Genomic DNA, 22,094 nt, shown 5'->3' with positions numbered 1-22,094 from the left:
CAGGCAATCAAAGACTGGACTTGACCATACGCTCTAGTTTGTCTTTCTTTTGGATGACATAGGCATTGGAGGAGCCCTTGACTGCGTTGATGAGCTCATCTGCCAGACACTTGATATTCTGGAAGGCAGCCTCCTGGACCCCTGTGCACAGCAGCTAAATAGCCTGATTCACACAGCACAGAGGTTACACATCCACAGCCTCTCCCCTCACCGTTCCCACTCACCCAAAGCGTGTCAAGTCCTCTGGGAAGCTACTGTTGATAATGGCATTCACTAAGACCTAGGAGGTTATCTCCAGGGAGCAGATCAATGATCTCAAAGGCGTATTTGACCATGCTCATGGAGAGGAGCTTCGTGCCATTGTTGCAGCCGTGCATCATTCAATTGGTGAGGCGCCCCATGAAGGGTACTGAGCCTTGAGGAAGCACTTGGCGGAATAGCACCCAGCATTGTGTGGCGGGTACTTGGTGAACTTCTCCTTCACCGCGATGTAATCATGCAAGGAAATGTCACTGTTCTGCACATAATTCGTGCTGTACTTCTCAAAGGGCTCGGTGTCAGAGGGCCTCTGCTACTGCAGGTGTAGCCATTTCCCATTAGAGTGCAGCCGGGGCATCTCTGTCTCTCTACATGGACCACGCGCTGCCCTGTCCTGGCACAGACAGGAAGAGCAACTCTTTTAATGCAGTTTAAATCAAAATCTCAATAAAATATTTTGGAAACTGCAAATTGGTTTTATTATTTCCCCTCATTTTTTTATTATGAAAACTTTAAAAACAAGCATGAATGTTAGAAAAAATAGTATAAAGGACACACCAATATATCCACTGCTTAGATTTAATAATTGTTAATATTTGTCTACTCATGCATGTGTTTATGTGTGTATGATTGTATATGTATACACACATATATACACATGCTATATATATTTTATATACACATCCTATATATGTAAAGTCTTAATTATACTGTGTTTTTGTATTGTTGCTGAATTATATGATGAAACCAAGTTGCGGACATCATTATACTTCACCCTAAATACTTCAATATTTTTGAAGCATCTTTTCAAAACAAATTTTTCTATATGATCACAATAACATGATTATTTCTTAGAAAATTAACAATTATTTCCTAATACCTATTCCATATTTAAATATCTTAATTGTCCTGAGAATACCTTTTGTTACTGCTTTTATCCTTCAAATAGAATCTAATCTTGGTCACAAGTTACAGTTAGTTATTGTCTCTAGTCTCTTTTATTGTAGAAAACAGTTCTTCCACTTTATTTTTCATATCTTTGGCTTTTTGAAAATAAATTTGTTATGTTGAAAATAATTTTGAAATATTCGGAAAATAATTGTGATTTTTTTTGAAAACATTAGGCCAATCGTTATGGATTAGATGTGTCTGATTCTCTCCTTATAGTGCACTTTAACTTGCTCTTCTAGTCTCTGTATCTCTTAAAAGGCTTGATTAGATTTAGAGGAAACATTTTTAACAAGAGCGCTTCCTAGGTCATGTTATGATTCTATATTGTAGCACATGAGGAGGCATATAGTTCAAACTAATCCTAACAGTTCGTTAGATGGATAAGAGAATAACCACCAGATTTCTCCATTGTAAAGGTGTGGTTGTTTTTTATTTTTCCTTTGAAATCAGCAAATATCCTTGGAAGAGGAGCAAACAAAATTATTTTCAAGTATATTTGGGAGAACTAATAGAGAGAGATACCAAAGAAATTTTAGAAAATGAAGAGTAATTAAGAGTGATTACTCCTATCTGATACTAAAATGTATTTTAAACAATGTGCAAGTGGAGCAAAAATTAGCCCCCTAATAAGATAAGTGCCTTCAAATAATGTCTGTTAGGTGGCTTTTGTGAGAGGACACCCACTAAGGCACCTCCTTTTAACAGTCATGTAACTGGAGAACATGTCACAGGAACTCTTGACTTCAGCAGATTCCCAGGTCCCCTTAGTCACCTTTGATGAATCACGTGAACACACACACACACACACACACACACACACACACACACACACACACACACCAAACTGGCACAGCTATCTCAAAGGAAAGCTATGAATCTATTGCAGGCAATGTATTTGCTGACTCTGTTCTACAGTTCAAGATTATATTAGAACAAAGTCCTTTCTGACAGAAGACTACTCAGCAGACATATTAGAAGGACAGATGACACTGGCAAAACAAAACAAAACAAAACAAAACAAATTCAGACAAATAAATAATAGGTCGGGATGTAACAGGGTTTCTACTTCTATCCTGGAAGGCAGTCTTCCTATTCAGAATTGTGTGTTAGTGACCAGCCTTGAAACTGGAAGGAAAAAATACTCAGATGGTGGCCTGAATTAGGGTCATGAGAGAGAATGAAGAAGAGAATACAGTGTAGTTCCAGGCAAAATGAGAACTGGACTAAAAGTGAATACAGGGCAGGCCGGTGACACAAGTGGAAAGACTTCAGAAGAATGCAGTTATGTGATAACCTTCTGTTTCTCCTGAGTCTGTACCTCTACATATCTATCTGTCTTTCTCCATATGTAGATTTAACAAAAAAAATTTCCCATCCATACTCCTTCCACTCCACTCCTGAAACCGCGTCAGGGTCTGACAAAAAAAAAAAAAAGATGATGTTCCTAAAAAGGCCTTTGTTTTGCCATGCTTCTTGATGAGTTTCTGCCTGCAGGTTGGAGAGTAGAGGTGGCTGGAAGCTAAGCTACTTTGTCTGATAGAGCCACACAAGTGATGTGTATGTGTGAAATGCAGATATCACTGTCCTTAGCAATGGCAATCTGGGAAGCCTAAGAATATGCCAAATAGCACTTTGCAGCCTTAAAGGGGCAGGTTGTCTGGGTGAGCAACTCTGTGAGGATTCTCAGCTGGGTTGCTCCCCATCATTCTAGAGCTGCTCTACTAAGATGAAAAGTTGTTTCAGTCAGATACACGGTAGATTATACTCTGCTATGCTAACTGAAAAGAGTCTCCTCTCACTAGTGTTTAGGAATAAAGACAACACTTTGGTTACCAGACTGCTGGGATGGGTATTCATGTAAAACTGTCCATTGTTCTGCTGACAATACCTTTCCTGTGCTCACTTCCTCTTACTACTTCCTGAAGTCAGCACGGACAGTGTCAAAGAGATGGCACAGGCAATCATACAGACTCAAAAACATGGACTAAACAAACAGTTGTTTAAAAAAAAGCATGATCCATACCTCTTGGACAATCCAGTGTAGATGATCAAATTCCCTCAATAACGGTCCCCTCTCCCTTTTCATTTTTTTTTCTTGGAAATCCTAAGCCTGACTTGTCTCTTTTTTATTATTTCCTGGGGATGGCAGCATCTGGGTTCTAAGAATAGGCAGCCAAATTAGATATGGTGTTTTTCACTTATGCCAATTGATCAAAAATACTCTCATTTCTAGTGATTGCCCAATAAGTTTGAATGTTATACTAAAGATAAAACAATTATATAACATGGTTATATCGGCTGACTTTGATACATTTTATCACTAAATAATATTCTAAATAATAGTGTCTGGATGTACCAGTTTGTTTATCTGTTAACCTATTAAAGGACATCTTAGTTGCTTCCAGGTTTTGGCAAGTATGAATATAAGTGCTATAAATATCTATGTGCAGGTTTTTGTGTGGACATAAATTTTCAATTTCCTTGGGTAAATACCAAGGAATATGACTGCTGGATCGTATGGTAAGAGTATGTTTAGTTTTGAGAAACTGCCAAACTGTCTTGTAAAAGTGGCTGCACCATTTTGCATTCCCAGCAAATGAAGGAGAAATAACTAATTTATATACAGGATTTTATAATTAACAAAGCATTTTAACTTGCATTAAATGTACCTAGATCATAGAAAGACATATTTATTCAAAAGTAAAGCCATATTATCTCTTTGGCAGTCTATGGACTTTTCTGTGTAATTATTACTAATAAATAATTACTATGTATTCAGAATCTATTTGGTGAACTGAACTAATTTCTTTATATGTTTATCTTATTTAATCATCATAACAATCCTGAAAGATAGGTATCATCATCCACATTTTCTGAAAAGGAAACTGAGACTCAGAAAAGTCAAATATATTGCTCAAGATGATAAAGGAATTTAAATCTAGGCCAGCCTTTTGTCATATTGTTACACCCTGCCACGTTACATGTTCTCAATGTAAATTGTCAGGAATATTGTGAAAGATTTTGAAGAGGGAAAAAAAGAAAAAGGATTAATAAGAGTATCTCCCCCTTTCATTGTCTCAGAATGATTTTACAACTCTGTAAATTGTAGAAAACTAATAATAATACAGAAGAGTGTTGTCCACATAATTGCAAACTAATTGTGTCTGGTGGAGTGTAATTGATAATTTCCCTACGGATGCACTGCTTTTTGTATCTATCTGTAAATTAATTTCAGCATTTTTCATCTGCCTATATATGTGTGTATTTGAATTCTCTTTTGAACAGGCTGGAATATCGTATTTGTTCAATGATTAATTAATGAGTTAAATACATTCCTTAACCTGTGTTTATTTTATATTTGTATAACAGTCATGATTTTACCCTTAAAAAACTATCTTTTAACAGAATGTATTTTGTCTGTGTGCATCAATATGATCACAAACAATACTAGTGTTATTTCATTATCATGGTTCCTTTTTCATAATTTAGGCACCCAAAACGTCAGCATAACAAGCATTGTGAAAATTCTGATCACTCTTTACTTTTCTTAAACTCACTTGGCTATCTAGCTACCATTTGAGACTAGCAGTTGAGATGGTCCTTCTCTCCATTCCTTTTCCTATGTTATCACTACTTCATTTTTCATTTCCCTGTGAAACATTTCTTCTCTTTTTCCGCAAAATTAAGACCCTCTGCTTATTAACTATAGAAACAATGTAGTATTAGAAGGGAAATATACAATTGTAGCCTAATTAAGAATTTTAGAATTCAACTTGCCTTCAGTACTTCACACACTTAATTGTATGACAGAGTATTATGTGTTTTGTGATTTATTCAGGATACTAGTTTCTCTTACCAGCCTCAGGCTCTTCAGTAGCCATTAATAGCTATGCCCTCCTCTGACCAGGCAGGGGAACTTTAGAAATGTACCTTTCCCTGGGTGAAAGTTCTGTTAACATACTTTTGGTATGTGAACAGAAAGTTCAAATTATTGATTAAATTGTCACTTTAAGAGTCTGAAATTTCAGAGAAAGTTCTTAGGTATAAACTATCCAACTTCTTCATTTGACTGATGTGGAAACTGAGTTCCAGGAAATTTAAATGATTTAGCCATAGTAACACAGTCGACTGGCAGCCTTGATAGAAATAAGGTTGCACCCTCATTTTTAGTTCAATTCTCTTTCTGTGACATACAGTATTTCAATGACTGTGGCCTTCAAGAAATCAAATTAGCACAGTAATTATGAAATAATTATAGCACACATTATTTCTTGAATATTTCTGATCTCACAAAATCATGTATTTTATGAAAGTCTATCGTTTTACTCATCTGAAGGAAAAATGAAAGGCAAGGTTAATGGTCAAAAATTAGCATTGAAATTACAATTTGCAAGAGTAAATTTTAAGTTAATATCATATTTTCACTGTTGTTCTCATTGACTATAGTAGATTATGTGACTGCCACACGTTCCATCTCCTTCCATTCATGAAAGCCCTTTAGGTTTTTCTCTTAGCTTGCTGAAGTTAGGCAAAGTTGGTTAATAGATGCTTAACATATATTTGTTTTCCTATTTAATTCCATAGTTAATGACTAAGAAAACAGTCAATTATTAAGAGACCTGAATTTCTCTCTTTTGCATTCAAATTATTAAGTTAAAAAAGCAGTTAAGGGCAAAAATGAATAAGAGCTTGGACTCATTTTTAGAAGAGTTTAAACTTAGATGATCTCTTGGGCTTTTAAGTACAATAAAGCAAAAACAGATATTGCCTAATGCAGCCTTCTGGACCCAAAAGTTCTGTGTTCAGAAAGAAGGACATAAAATTAGATAAAGCCAGTGGAGAACAGTATAACCTAATCAATAGCAAAGAAAATGGGAAAATGTGTGATTCTGATCATTACCATTAATTATCTGGGGAATCTGCACCTTCAGGTCTCCCCATTCTCACACCTCAATTAATATAGAGGTGCCAACCACACGAAGTAATCTATGAGCTTGCCAGTTTCCCATCTAATGAAGTGTGAAGATTGAAAGTACCTGCTTCTATTACAGATAGCTAGTATTTGTTTTGTTTTGTTTCTAACATCAGGTTTTAAAAGTGCCTGTCTTCTCAGTTACAATTCACTGAAGGACCCGAGTAATCTAGAACCCCTTGGGAGTGCTGTTGGGTAAAAAATCTGTTTCATATATCGTAAAGTCCTTGCATTCTGATTTTTAACGCTGCAGGAGTTTGGTTAAATACTATCTGTACCTATATGTGAAACAACTCAAGCTGCTCTAAGTTGCTAGGTAAATAAAAGGTGAGAGATGATTTAAAGGTAACTCAAATACATGTATGTCATCTTCTACAAACTCAGCCCAGAGTGGGAGGAACTTCAGTCATCTGTGTCCTAACTGCAGACTCATGCAAAAGAGATGCCTTGTGCCACTGGGGAGCGGGCCTCACACTGGGAAGCCATGCTGTTCATGAAGGCAGGTCTGTGCCCCAACCCATATGTGGGTGTCCATATCCTGCTGCTAACATATGGTGCCCTATCATTAGCCACATGGCAGAAATGCTGGAAAGGGTTTGAGAACAAATGAATAATCTAACCTGGACTGTGGGAGGCAATTAGGATAAGCTGGGTAGTGATCAAAGCTAGCGTGTGGCTGTGGAGTTCAAAGTGTTAAATCCCAGGGCCTGTGGCCAGCAGGGAGGAATCTTCATCAACAGCATCATCTCAGCTACCCTCCACCTTTATTTATGTGATGGAAACAGTTCCAATGCCACATAATTTCCTCTGTACCCAATGGAAGTATCACAGGTTCAGGAGAAGAAAACCTTGCTGTACATAAAAAGTAAAATATTTTCTGAGATAGCCTTATGGAACGAACTACTTCTATTGAGATTTTTTTTTCAATAGGGAGGGTTTGTTCAGGGTCAGAGTTAGTTAGATGAGGTTTGACCAACCCTCAAAGGCTCAGAGAGTCTCTAATACATTTGAAATTAAATACAGATCAGTGTGTGTAGGACTTTATATTCATTTTTATGGGAAGAGTGTGTATCTCTTATCAAAGAACTCCAAATCTGTAACATCCCAAATCTTTTGTAACCACTGGTGTGGAGGCCAAAGGAACCCAGCTTTTCCAATATGGAAGAAGGGTTCCCAAATAAATCATGGCCTTGGATTTTGCCTGGCCTTTGGGTGCTTACATCACCCCTCAGCTGTCACAGGGCATGCTGTCTGTCCTGTTCTAGAGACAAGTAGCTAGACCATCTCAAATCCCTTGAATCAGCTCCTACCACAGCCCTTCCTTTGTGTCAGCCCTGTAAGCCAGCACTCTACATGATCTCCCTTTAATAATGTCATACCCAGGCAGAAAGCAAATAAACCACACTGATGGATAGACAGGAACAGATGTCCAAACATGCATGTAGTTGCATAGCCAGTGACTCCTGTTCACATAACACATAAAGGACAAGAAGAACACAACAGATAAGAAATAGAGACCTGAATTCTAGTCCTCATTCTGCACTAGCCAGATGAATAATATTGGGTAACTCATCTTCATGCACTTATTTCAGTTTCACAATCTGGAGAAAGAGGAAGTTGGACAAGATTCCTGAAGCCTCCTTAGATGATGACTCTGTGTTGTGACCCTGTCTGCAGAGACGTATTGGGAAAGAACTGATCTTTCATTAAGAGCCAGTTTATTTTCCTATCTTAAACATCAAGCTATATGTCTTTAGATATGTTGAATTTTGCAATCCATAGAAGGATTATAAGTAAATAGAAACATGTGGAGGAAAAACATCACTTGTGGGCAGAATCAAGATTTCAGTGATAGGTTAATGTGACAGTTAGGGCTGAAAGCCAAAGATTGAATATTTCTGATTACAATGGGGTCCATGCTCTCTGGCATTTTTTATTTGAAAATATTGTTCATAAGTTTCCCTTCTCACATCCAACCTCCAGTTCTGCTCTTAGAAGTTGATCTATATTTAGATTTTTTTACCCTTCAGCATACAATCTTAAAGGTGTCTGGATCACTACTTTGGCACCTTAATGTTCTTTCTTAGGTCTCCTGACTTTTTAACTTCAGGCTCAGAGGTGGCATCTGAGTCTTCCCATCTATCCTGGATTCCATGCTTTCATCTCCCCCCTTTACTGGCCATCATACCTGCAATTGTCCACTCTGCCCTCACCCCCTTCTTCCTGGGCACACCATTCTTTCTTATAGGGGTTTCTTCTTTCAAATCTTCTCAGATCTTTCTTATCTTAAACATTAAGCCAGTTTTTCTCTGCTCTATTTGGATTTTCTGTTGCCTTTTAATCTTTTTCCTTCCCCATAACCTCCAAATCTTTGGAGTAAGTAGCTTACACCTTTGCCTACCTTCTACTTCCTTTGCCTTGCTCTTACCTCTGCAGAATGGATGATCATAAACTGTCCTGGGACTGTGCTCTCAAAGACAGAGCTTTCCATGTTCCCCTTTTCTTTATCTCTGGTATTTGATAGGACTACAGCACTAGTACCCAACAGTGCCTCTGACTTGGAAGCGGCTCAATAAACTTTTGTTGAATACTGAAAGCCCCGGATAATCTAGTAAGAGCAAAAATATTATCAGGCTCATGAAGGTTGAAACAAACTGCAAATTGGTAATAGGGAGTATGTAGAACCCACCTCTGGGAGAAATGTCCAGTAGTAAACAGGATCCCGGCCCAGTTGGTTGGGATTCAACATAGGGCCCCAGGCACAGTTGCGAGCTGCAGTTCAGTCAGGTTCATCCATTCTTTTGCATGCCCTGTGCCTTGTAATCCAAGCCCTCCTTACCTCACCCCTTATCACTGTAGCAGAGTTCTGGCTTGCTTCTTCACTTCCAATTCACCCTCATAGTATTATGTTACTTCTTTAGGACTCAAAACAGTTCTGCAGTGACTTCTGATCCATGCTCAATTATCTCCATTGGTATTTAAAAAGTATAATTAATTAATTGCTTTAAAAAAAGTTATTGATGCACTTGTGAAACATTTATACTGAATAATAAAGTATCTGGAGAAAGATAAGTCTTTCTCCCATCCCATTTTTCTAGTTTTATTTCCTATAGCAATCACTGTTAGTAGTTTCTTATACATCCATGTGGATATATTCTGTCATACAAGTGCTTCTTGACTGAACTGCAGCTCGCAACTGAGCCTGGGGCCCTATGTTGAATCTCAACCAACTGGGCCGGGATCCTGTTTACTACTGGACATTTCTCCCAGAGGTGGGTTCTACATACTCCCTATTACCAATTTGCAGTTTGTTTCAACCTTCATGAGCCTGATAATATTTTTGCTCTTACTAGATTATCCAGGGCTTCCAGTGGCTGTGGTAGACCTGCAAACACACTTCCCTGTGGTTATTATGAGGGATTCCAGCACTGTTCACCCTCATTGGGGTGAACTTACTTCCTGGTCAGTCCTCTAGTCCCAGTCTCACTAATTCTGACTTTGTTCTTTCTGCACCAACCAGAAATTTAAGAAAGTTCTGATTGGTTTTGCTTCTGAGCCATGGCAGGTTGTGCACCTTTGACCTAGTTTGCCAGGCGATAAGAATGAGATGACTTCTTTCTGAGATGTTCCTTTGCCTCTGCACCACCGTTTTATGGTCCAGCCTTATTCTTAAATGTAAATACGACCCCACTTCACAGTCTGCAATGGAATGGTTTGAGAAATGACTTGAAGTTCTCCACATCTCAACCCTGTGTGCATGAGTAGTGATAGCAGCTGAGGGTAGAAAGTTTGGTGTAATTGTAGTCAGAGTGCATTTCCTAACATATCCGGAGAGAAAAATCACTCTGGGAACTATTCTCTAGTTCTTCTTCTGACTAGGCAGTAATGACAGACTTGGGTTTGGAAAATATTCTTGTAACGACATCAAGAATCTAAAAAATTGCCTTTGAGAATGAATAAATTACTGTTTTAGTTAGGTGCGAAGTATCGGATATACAAATAGGAAGATTTTTTTATTCTTTAAAAATCCATCTCATGAACAACAGGCCTGGAATGGTATTTGCTGAAGAGAGTCCATATTAGTAACGCTTGGCATCATTTTAAATATTAATTTGGAGGTAAATTTTGATCTGCTAAGCCATGATATATTATAAATAATATCAGTGAAAGAGATTACCCGGGTCTAGAGTTTCTCAATATATGTTCAAGGATAACAGTTTTTCAAGAAGACACTTATTAATTAAATACATATGAGAAGAGCTAGATGTGAACCATCTCTTTATCTTGCATATTTACAAAGCACATTACCATACCAAAGCTTCTGTGAGGTCTCAGAGTAAAATAACTTCTAAAGTTTTTTATTATCCCAAACTTATTTGGCAATGAAATCCTTTGTGCACAATGCTTATTAACAACCTAAAGAACTAAGGTTCAGAGAACACATACTAGATAATGTTGCTTCAGTTTATCCATGAAAGTTAAAAAATTTATTTATAAAGAAATAATTGTTTCCCCTAAATATTTCATGTATTCATTATATTACAAGCCAGTAACAATATGCATTAAATTATAAACCAATAACAGTAAAATGAATAGGTGAAATATTTAAGGAACTCAATTATAGTATAGCTATTATCTAATATTATCTATAGCTAATATTTACATTCACATGTTTTAAAAGCCAGTTACTTAAAAATACACATCTCTGTAAGTTAAAGTCGTGTCAGCTAGTGCCTTTTGGTTATTTTCCAGTGACTTTTCCTCTGGTAGCTTCTTAAGAAACTTCTGAAAGAAACCAGAGGGTCAGCAATTGCTCACCAACATTTTTTCTTAGAACTTATTTAAGCCAAAGAAAATTTTTTTGTTATAATAAGCTTTTTTTTCTCACTCTGAATGGTCCAAGCTATATTTTCCTCGTAGGTTCTTTCAAAATGCTATTATCTCTCATGAGTTCTAGGTCAGAATATTGTCTTTCCGCTACACAATTGGTTATCATATCATATATATATATTTATGGATATATTTATAATTATACATTTATACATATAATACTGCCATATATACATATATATTTTAACTTTTTTAAAAATAATAAAAATCAGGAGATCATAAAACATGGCGTAGATGATAGAGGCTCTATTCATCCCTCTGGCAACCAAATCAAAGTTCTGACGGAAACAAGGAGCATCAGCAAGGAAAAATCACCTGGGATTTAGATGAATAAGCCATATAAATAGGGATAAATACAAGAAATTACCCTGCAATGGCAGAAGGTATGACGGGGCGAGGATATGGGCTGCCCGGTCTTAAGGAGCTCAGTGAGAGGAAGGCCATGGCAGTAGCAGAAGCCTCTTAAAGAGGCCGTGTCCATGAGTGGACTTTAGTGGTGACAGACCTGCTTGCTCTGAGCACCAGTGCTGATTTCGGCTGCACATAAGAGCACCAGGGACTTACAGGGAGACATTGTTAGAGTGAGGGCCAAGGCAAGACTTACTCTGTACAGATGTGCCCGTAGTATCCATTGTCCCCTATAGAGCCCTCTCCCCTACTAGTGCACTCAAAACTGTGAGGCCATAGCTATGACATCATCAAACTGGATAACAGAGGTGACTCCACCCAGAGGATTCCTTGAAACCCCAACTCACAGCCGACCCAAGGCACAACCAAGTATCTCCTTAGCGAGTCAGGTGCTCCTTGTTGAGCAGAGCCTAGACTCACAGTGGAGGCAGTTGGCCTCATTTTCTGGTGTGGCCTTTTGAGGCAACTATAAGCACAACGTCTGTGGATTGTTTGCCGAATTTTAACAGGTGGCCTCGGAAGGGCAGAGGCTTGGGCTAAATTTGACTTGCAGCCAAACTTTCTTAGGACTATGCCATTGGACAGACACCTACTTCACAAATCCATACTAATAAGACTGGGGACTTAGGAGCTTTGCTTAGTACAAAGAAAGAGACATAGGAAGACAGCCAAAATGGAAAGACAAAGAAGCAGAAGCCCTATGAAAAAACAGAACAGAGATTCAGATATAATGAAGTCAAGTAATCTAACAAATACAGAGTTCAAAATACCAGTTATAAAGATGCTCAATGAACTTTTGGAAAGTGTAGAGAACTTCAACAAAGAGGTAAAAAACATAAAAATGGAAATGAAAATTATAAAAGTGAACCAGTCAGAAATGAATAACATATTATCTGAGATGAGAAGTATGTTAAATGGAATAAACAAAGGAATAAACAAAATGAATAAAGAAAAGGATCAAATGCCCTATATAGAGGACAAGAAAGCCAAGGACGGGCAAGTGAATGGCAAGAGAAAGAGGCCGAGACTATAAAAATAATTTAAGAAGGCTATGGGGGCACTATTAAGGGTCTAAATATCTATCCAATAGGTGTAACTGAAGAAAATCAAGATGTTGAACAGCTGTTTGAAGAAATAATGATGGAAAACTTCCCTAACCTGGTGAAGGAAATAGAAATAAAACCCCAGGAAGCTCAGAGAATTCCAAAAACCAGGGATCTAAAGAGGCTCACACCAAGACACATCATAATTAAAGTGTCTAAGTTTAAATACAAAGAAAGAATATCAAAAGCAGCAAGAGAAAAATAGATAATTATTGATAATTATTAAGATCGGCAGCTGATTTGTTAAAAGAAACTATGGTGGACAGAAGGGCTTGGTAAAATATATTTGACACGATGAAGACCCAGGATCTACAACCAAGGATACTTTATCCAGCAAAGCTATCACTTAGAGTTGAAGGACAGATAAAGAGCTTCCCAGACAAAAATAAGCTAAAGGAATTTATCACCACCAAGCCAGTATTGTAGGAAATGTTGGAGGGACTTTAAGAAGAAAAAATACAAAAGACTTATTTCAGATTAAAAACACGCAGAAACTAAAAAGAAGTGGATGGAAAAAGATATTGCTTTGATGGACCTAGAAAGTATTTAAGTCAGACAGAGAAAGATAAATGATTTCACTTATATGCGGAATCTAAGGAATAAAAAGAACAAACTAATTAAAAACAGACTCACAAATATAGTGGAAAATTTGGTGATGGACAGAGGGGAGGGGGGTTTGAAGAGCTAGGAGAATGGGGTGAAGGATTAAAGAAGTACAAATTAGTAGCTGATGGATGGTCATGCGGATGGGGAGCACGGCATAGGGAATGCAGTCAGCATTAATACGTTGGCTAGGTGGAGGGTCAGAGAAGGGAAGGAGCAATTGGGGGGAATCATTTTATGAACTATATAGATGTCTAACCAATGTGCTGTATACTTGAAACTAATTAAAATAAATAAATTTTAAAAAGAATAAAACGCACAAAGTTAGCATTTTATCATGAAACCAAGTATACATATAAAAATGGAGCAAAGACTGAAAGCATATATAATTTGTTCTATCACAGACAGCTCCTCTGTTGTCATTTAGAGCAGGGGTTCCCAACTCCTAGGCCTGTTAGGAACGGGGGCCACACAGCAGGAGGTGAATGGCCGGTGAGCCAGCGAAGTTTCATCTTTATTTGTAGCCACATCTCAGGGCTAGCATTACTGTCTCAGTGCCACCTCAGATCATCCATCAGGCATTAGATTCTCGTAGGAGCACCAGTCCCTGATGCCAAAAAGGTTGGGAACCACTAATTTAGAGAATGGTTCTAGAAGGCAGCCTCTTTGAGAATCTTATCATGATGGCCCAGATGTTGTAGTCTCTGGATTTAATGGGAGTTGCAGTGGAAAGGAGCATGTAAAGAAAGTCTCTCTGTTCTAGGAGCTGGAGTTCTACTAGTCTGGGAGAGAACAAGGAGAAAGAGGCAAGGCAGGACTTGGCCGCTTGGCTGTAGCTGCTGCTACGTAACTTCATGAAAAGTAAAAATGAGCCCTTATGAGGGGTTGAGAATTTTGTTAGTGGGGGTTTGGAATGGAGAGGGCAAAATGCTGGGTCTGGACAATAACTCAATGTGAGATAGTTCAAAATCCAAAGGCAGCAACATCTTTTCAGAATTGTGATAAATTCTGGAATGAGCATGCCTAGAGAATAGAAAGAGGGTAGGGGTGTGGAGACATGAACAAACCATACACTTTCACAAAGACTCATAGGCATTGGTGTGATCAAAGCTTGAGAAAGTGCTTAAAGGCAGGTAACTGAAGTTATGTATCCATGTTAAGAAAACCAAGAGTCTAAGCAAGTAGTTCCTAGGAGTTTTGATTTCACAAATAAGTAACACTGAAAGAAATAATTTGGAAACTGACTCTAATAGCCTACTTTTTATTTCTTTTAAAATAAAGATATTAATAAACACTAGAATTTATTATGACCATTGTTTTATTATTATTTTTCCACTGGAAAAAAAATAAGAAAGGTATAGTTTCATATTTACATACAATTCTTGAAATTGAATTCATTTAGCTTTGTGAAAAACTTGGGACGTTGTCCTAATTTTTCTCATTTTTCCAGGGTCATTTCATCACTAACCAACTGGTTCAGATTAGTGTTTTGGAATGCTAGAAAAATTTCCTCAAATGTCCAAGATAGTATTATTGATTATCTTCTGATAAATTTATATTGGTGTTATTCGTTGCCTTACAATATACGAATATCTCAGACAACTTTAGCTATTGAATCTTGTAAGTAGTGGGTTAAAAAAAAAAGGGCCTGAGCTCTGCCCTCGGTGTACTTGAAAGCTAATGAATACAACATACCCTGATCATTTACAGTTAAATATTTATAGATACAGTATAAAGAGAATATTTTAGTATTGAGAGTATGTAGAAGGAGTAACCAGAAAAGGGCCATCTTGATCAGGAAATATTCTTGTCCCTTTTTTTAGGAAAGGGGAAATCAAAGCAGAGAAGTTGATGTGAATAAGACCTGATTCTGCTTGCCTTTGGGGTCAAATACCTGTTGTTATTTGACTATGGTCTCAGTGTGTTTTTGCTTACATTTTCAGGAGAGTCCACTGGGTGAACTCATCTGCCTTGGGATGACTGAACTTATGTTAACACCTTTTGACCACTTAGGTGTGGCTGGAGGAGGGCAGTCAGGACCATGAAGGAAACACATAGTTGACCCTGCCCACTTATTAGCAAATGCTTTGAGTTCCCACAGAAAGAGTATTCTCAGTGATTTTTCTGAAACAGGTCTATGGGCTAAATAGCTATGTCCAAATCTGTCTACCATTTTTAATTAGTTTGGTTCTTTTAAGCTTGTTTACAGCTCCATTTTCCAGGTAAGAATAAAAGATCTGGGTTTTAAATGTAGAAAAGTCTATGATCTAATATCTTTTCTAAGAATAAAAAGAATTTTTTAAAAAATGGGTTCTAAATTTTTTTCATTTGTTGATGAAATTGATCACTTTTCTCCTAGTGGCCAATATTTTAAGCTGAGAATATTTCTATTTTCCCCATTTTCTTGATAATTTGAATTCTATTAACTTTGTGAAATTATTGGAAGGTATAATGACAAAGTATGAAAAAAATCTGCTGCCATCATCCAAATAGTTTATGAGATTATTTTTAGACTATCCAAAAATTAGGCTACATAGGAAAACAAGGGGAAGTAAAGATCAAAATATGATAAATTACATATATTATTTCGAACTCTTGGTTGCATTGACAGAAAACCAAAAAAGTTGACTTAAGTATACAGCAGAACATATTATAAACATACTGGATATCTCATAGAAACCAAAGATATGAGTAAGAAACAGAATCTAGGGTCTGAACACAACCAGGATCCTCTGGGTGCTCTTTCATTTGGTCAGAAGTATACTTCTGAACCAACCAGGACAGCCAGCTGGGTCAATGTAACTTGGCTGCTCCCAGAGGATTGTACTATAGAGCAAGGAGGGTAGAAAAGGAAGAGAGTACTGTTTTCAGAAGAAGTAAAAACAGTATTAAACAAGAGAGAGATGTCCATCTTATTGAAACAAAGGAGCGAAGAAGTAAGACAGTGAGAGAAAATGGCTTGTCGAGTTTCTTGACTATTTCAGAAATAATTGAGATCTGTTTTACGGGTCAAGTACTCTCCATTTTATGGAAAAATGTTTTTATTCAGACATTTATTAAAAGGTCTATTGATAAATGACAACCTGTAAAACACTTGAGCTATTGTGCAATGCTTAATTACTATTATTCATTGTGTACTTGTTATATACAAAGTTCTCTTCTATATTTTGACATATGAGGATATACTTGTAAAGATAAATAGGTCCCATTCTCAAGGAGTTTATACTTTAGTGATCTGTACGTGGTGAAGCAAGCTGTAATGTTTAGGTGACCTCACATGAGAACTGGTCATTGGTTAAAAGCAAATCCTGCACTCATATTCCGTCATTTCCCCTGAAAAGGAATTCGTGGTCTTTTAAACAAAGATTATGCTCTATATGATGCGTCACCACAATTTATGGTCTGAACTACGATTGCAGTCTGCCACAAGCCCTCTACAATACCCTGCAAACTGCTCACACAGACTACCTATCACCTAGCTTTAGGTAAAAGTTTTCCATTGAAATTTTGTTTTGTCTTTCTGTTCCTCACCTGATTCTGGGGGAAAGACTAGTGAGGAAAGTGGAATGTAGGTTAGTTTTTATAAGTGTTGTAAGTCAACTTGCATTTATTATTATTAATTTCATGCTTGGTTTTAAAAGTCTGGGAAGGCTGAGTGGAAAAGGGGTTGGTGAGAGGTGATTTGGGGGAGTAAACCAGCAGGTGGCGCTTGTCTCCTTTGAGAAGATGATGTTTTATTCAGCCTTGAGTCCCATAGGAATCAAGGGCAACTATGCATGCATGCATTACAATGCAAATGACTAAGATCAGGCCATACTTCAGTGCGGAGTCCATTCAGTCACAAGTTCCAGCCTTCTGCCCTGACCATCACCTTTCTGCATTACCGCTTAGCAGACGTTTCCCCTCCTCCAAGAGTTGTATTATTTTTGCACTTGACCTGCATTTTCATTTCCCCTAGCCAAGTGACGATCAAGCCGTGGGTATAGGGCAAAATTAAAAGCCCTACAGAAGTGGCCGAAACCTTGGAAAGGAGTGGTGCTTTATCAATCTTCTAGCTGGTCTGTCCTGATGGTGTCAGATGTTCTGTCGCATCTGGTGTGCCAGCCTTGATCTGAGCAGAACATAAATTTGCTTGCAAGCAGACATGTCAGTTTCCCTGCCCCACGGAGGCAAAAAAAAGAAAAAGGAGCAGCTCAAGGCTACTAAGGTGACTGTGCACGGGCTCAACCCGTGACTGAGTTATCAGTTTGTTGGAATCACTGGCTTTCTAACTTCTCCCTGCACTACCCAATTTTGAGACTCAGCTAGCTACAGACAGCCTCTCTGCCTCATATGAAAATGTGTTTTGTACATTATAAAAACTACTCTCATTCCGAAAGTCCTTCCTTTCTGGGTCTGCAGTTTTCTATCATCACTCAGGAAACTTTCTGTCCTACTCTCATTTGTCAGCTCGCAGTCTGGGAGCACATAGGAAGGAGGACAACCCTAGAGTCTGAGGGCAACAAGTTCGAACTCAGCTCCGCCCCTGACTGCCTGAGTGCTCTTATACGAGTTTTTTAACTTTCTCTGTAGACTGGCGAAAACAATTTTTCTTCTCATGGGGTTTCTGGATTAATGAGATAATTAATGTAGACGTCCCAGATCAGTGCCTGGCTCACTGTGAAAGCCCAAATGCGGGGGATTGTCTCTTGGCTTGACACCAGAGTAGAAAACTGCCTCTGCGGTGAACTCCAGGTCAAAGGGCCAGAATAATTTGCAGAATTGCGGTCACCTCTCACCTCCTCGTAATCTCACTGTATTTCAAATCCCATCTATTGCCTTGTCGCCGGCTACTCAGATCCCGGCCTAAAACCCCTTGTCTGTAAAATCCTTGGGCAGCGAAAAGAGAGCCAGGGGAGTTCCGAGTGTAATTGAACAAAACCCCCGCACAGGAGCTCCCCATCCACCCTCCCGTACCCCGATTGCGGGACTGAGCACAGAGAAGGAGCGAACCCCAGCCGGGTAGGCCGCGGAGGCACGCTCGGAGACGGACCGACAGCTAGGGGGAAGGAGGAGGAGAGAACAGCGGGCGGAGGAGGGGAGAGCCGGCGGGAGGAGGGCAGAGGGGCGGGTGGAGACACATGCGCGCTGCCGCCGCAGTCTTTAGCTTCCCAGGGACAGGAAACCTTCGAGACTGAGCTGCCGCTGCCGCCTCCCTGTCCGCCCATCATTCCGCACGTCTGCCACACTCTCCTCCCCTTCTTGCATCTTTCGGTGGAGCACTGCAGGGACTCGGTCCGAGGTGTCGTCTCCCCCTCCCGGGGGAAAGCTGTAACCCCTCCGCAGAAGCTGCGGGCGGCGGGGCGGCGAGTGTGTGGCGGGGGGAGAAGATGGCGACGTTGGGAAGCGAACCCCAACCTTTCGTCCCTGCTGTCTCAGTGGCTACTCTGCACCCACATCATCATCCCCACCACCACCCTTACCATCACCAGCAGCAGCACCACCAGCAGCAGCACCACGGAGGAGCCGGAGCCAACGGCGGGCCTGGGGGAGGCGGTGGCGGCAGCAGCGGGGGCTTCAATGTGCCCTTGAACCGGGGGCTGGAGCGCGCGCTGGAGGAAGCGGCCAACTCCGGAGGGTTGAACCTCAGCGCCAGGAAATTGAAAGAATTTCCCAGGACCGCGGCTCCTGGGCACGACCTTTCAGACACGGTGCAGGCAGGTGAGAGAAGGCCGAGGAGCAGGCAGTGGGTGTGAGTGGCTGTCTGTCGTGCCTTGCCCGACGCGGTGGCCACTATGAAAGGTGGCCTCGCTGGGTGTTCATCGACCCGTTCTCTCCCGAGTAAGGGACCGCGTGGGCGAGGGAGAGGCCCAGCGCAGGGCGCGGTGGCCCCCGCCTCGCCGGCTGGCTGGCGGGGAAGTCTGGGGAGAGCCGGGCTGCGCCGCGGAGCCGGCGCGAGTGCGGGTGTCTGGCTTCCCGCCCCGAGGCGGCAGTGGCCCGGGCAGTGGCCCCGGGCCGGGACTGGCGGGAGCGCCGCGGGCGCGCAGTGCGAGTGGGAGGTTCGAGGCGGCCGCGCCCGCTTCCTGGGCCCGGCGCGGGGCTGCGAACCTGGGCGCCGCGTCTGCGCCGTCGACCCGGGCGAGCCCTCCTGGCGTCCGGGCGTCGCCCGTTCTGGTGGGGAAACTCAGACAAAGGTGGCGCGCCCTTGGCCGACCCGGGAGCATCCGCGCGGTGCCGCGAGGCCCTCTCCGCGGCATCACCAAGCGATCCAGCGCTTGGCGCCGACTGCGCGGGTGCGAGGCAAGAGCCGCTGCTATTGTGAATCAGAATCCGCGGCCGCTCCGCAGGCGGTCGGCTTCCTGGTCCCACCGCCCACGCGGTTCGGTTCCTACCACCGAGGTTACCTAGTTCTCAGTAACCCGATCTTTGCGAGGGCCCTTGAAGGGACAGCATGGCATGTTAAAAGTAATTAAAGTGAGCCGGTTTTCCTATATGAGTCTGACAAGTTGCAACTCGCGCCAATGAGCAGCCAGCTTTTTGAAGTTATGTCATGTGTTGACATATTTTTGAGACGACAGCTTTCTCTTTGGTAGTTGTAGTTGCTAGAGCGGGATCTATAAACAGGAAGGAAGGTGGTGGTGGAACGCGATTCAGGCCTCGGGATCCTACCGCAGACTGATTTTGGTTTTCTGTAACCCGGTGCAGCTCCCTCGGAGAGGGTTCCTATCTTGGCAAGCGTCCAGCATTTCCCAGGGCAGTGGGTGCCCCATTTTGAAACCACTGCTCAGACCTTCTGGCTGTCATAACTTCGTGAGCCTTCGTGTCAGACCCCCTGAGTGCTGGATGGACTCCCAGTTCCAGCTCTCTCAGTTTGCCCTTGCGGGAGAAGAGGGTCGGTCTCAGGAGGAAGTAGTTGGCTTTTGGAGCTAGATTTCCAGTGCCTTTTCTTCCACCTTTAATTCAATAAACATTTAGAGAGTCCCAATGAATATTTAGACAGAATTCTGAGTTCTCTGGAGCCAAAGGACCCTTCAGGGTCATTAAACTTTGTAATTAGGATTTAGAGATAGGAGTGGGCAAAAAAAAAAAAAAAAAAAAGGGTATTTCCAGAGTTGAGCTGTAAACAGCTGGAGAGTCTCTTGATAGGACCTCTTAGTTACATTTTCTCAAGTGGAAGTTACTCCAAGGATTGCCAGGAACATTGACTTAAAAAAAAAAGAAAACTGTTCTATTTCCCCTTTTGCCACAGAGTGTACAGTGAACTCTGAAAGGATTGGATATGTCTACAGAAAATGGAGCTGGCATGACCAGTAATAGCATACGTTTGTACCTTCAGTAGGGGGGCTAGAAAGTTGTTATTCCACATCAGTTATGCTGTTTATTTCCAAACTTGGGTGAACATGATGTGTCTGTTGTGTTGCCATTTCTTTGAGAAAACCTGTGCTTTTAAAACCAGGGACAGTATCTTTCATTTAAGAACTTGCCATGTGAGGTAAATGCTTACAGATATTCCCATTCTCTTGCTTGCTTGTGGTGAGCTTAGGTTGTGAGTTTTGTAAGTTTTTAATTATAAACTTCATTTGCACATGTTTCATGCTCAGAAAATTCTAAAGAGTTCAAACTCAGGCTTAATGTTAACTCTCAAAAAAAATAACAATATTACTTTATGGGAGGAGGAATGTCACCAAACTTTGTAGAAACGTAAGACAGCTCAATAAAGGTAAAAAATAGTTAATGTAGTCAGCTATTTTAAATGAAATTTGAGTACCTGAATGTATTAAAGAGTTTTTTTTCTGTGAAATATCTTTGGGTGTAAAGCCAATGTATTCTGCCCTTTGTTCTAAAGACATTTGCAAGAGTTAAAATACCTCCGGTTTGCAGTGTTGACATTTCCTTTATATTAAGAGTTCTAGTAGAGTGGAAAATATGAATAGTAACAGACAATAAAGATAGTGGTTTCTCCTGGGTTAATAGTTTACAGAATATCTCTTAAAATCAGAATGGCACATGAAGACCCTTAAAGACCTAAGATGTAAAGGGCACTTTTTCATAAATTTTGAAAGATAGGGAGAGACATAGAAAGATTTTCTTCATTGTTCAGTTGTACAATACAGGCCATTTGGTTTATGCCTTGTAAAAGTACCTGTTCTGGCATCCACCTACACAGAACTGCACTCTTGGGCAAGGTAGCTTATCTGAATGGAAGATGTAAACACAAAAAGAGTCCCAGGGCCACTCAGTAGATACCTAAACTGTCACTCAAATGCAAAAACATTTTTCATAGGAAAAAAACTCTCAGGCCCTCACTTTGGACCTAGTGATTTACTCATTTTTTAATTTTGTTTTTTATTTACTCATTTTTGAGTTAGAATAGTTTTTGTTGTCAGGGTCTGATGTTTTTGCAGGGGAGAGGGAGAAAGTGTGGCACAGGTGACACTGGATGAACTGGAGAAATGTGAATAAAAGAGCCGTAATTAGTACTTGGTGGGTGCCCTGCTGTGTGACAAGTATTTTATCTGCATTATTCTTCTCAGTCCTCTAGAAGCCTATTCACAGCCTCATTTACAGCTGGGGAGATTGCATTTAAGAGAAGCCAGATAATGTGTTCAAAATCGTATCCCGATTTAGATGGTGAACCAGTGATTGAACCCTGACAGTTTTACATCCTTGACCATATTCCTATTAAGCAGGGAAAGGTTAGAGAGGAGCAGAATCTGAGAGGCTGTCTGGGCATTCGTTCAACTCACATTCATTCTATAAATACCCACCAAGCATCACTAAATGACAGACACTGTTATAGGCACCTGGCACTACAGCAATGACCAACAGAGAATCCCTGTATCCCAGTAGTCCCCAACTTTTTGGGCACCAAAGATGGGTGCTCATTTGAGAATCTAATGTTTGATGATCTGAGGTGGAGCTGAGGCTGT

General features: G+C 40.4%; 1 protein-coding gene and 1 pseudogene across 5 annotated transcripts in view; one reads left to right on the top strand and one right to left on the bottom strand.

Moving 5' to 3' along the window:
- Positions 1 to 7: 7 nt before the first annotated feature.
- On the bottom strand, positions 8 to 596 carry LOC107509605 (annotated as a pseudogene).
- Positions 597 to 18,311: 17,715 nt separating this feature from the next.
- Positions 18,312 to 22,094, top strand: part of LRCH1 (leucine rich repeats and calponin homology domain containing 1) — a 180,032-nt gene continuing 176,249 nt past the window's right edge. For 2 of the 5 annotated variants that reach the window (XM_036228603.1, XM_016142293.2), the window contains exon 1: positions 18,312 to 18,885. In XM_036228603.1, coding sequence (XP_036084496.1) covers positions 18,555 to 18,885 — 331 coding nt within the window. In that variant the 5' untranslated portion in view covers positions 18,312 to 18,554. The remainder of the gene's footprint in view (positions 18,886 to 22,094) is intronic. The other 3 variants (XM_016142294.2, XM_016142295.2, XM_016142297.2) reach the window with 3 other exon arrangements.

The sequence above is a fragment of the Rousettus aegyptiacus genome, unplaced genomic scaffold (assembly GCF_014176215.1).
Source record: "Rousettus aegyptiacus isolate mRouAeg1 unplaced genomic scaffold, mRouAeg1.p scaffold_m13_p_11, whole genome shotgun sequence".
Classification (NCBI taxonomy): Eukaryota; Metazoa; Chordata; class Mammalia; order Chiroptera; family Pteropodidae; genus Rousettus; species Rousettus aegyptiacus.
The sequence above is the reverse complement of the archived record's forward strand: the minus strand, read 5'-3'. Positions and strand labels throughout refer to the sequence as shown.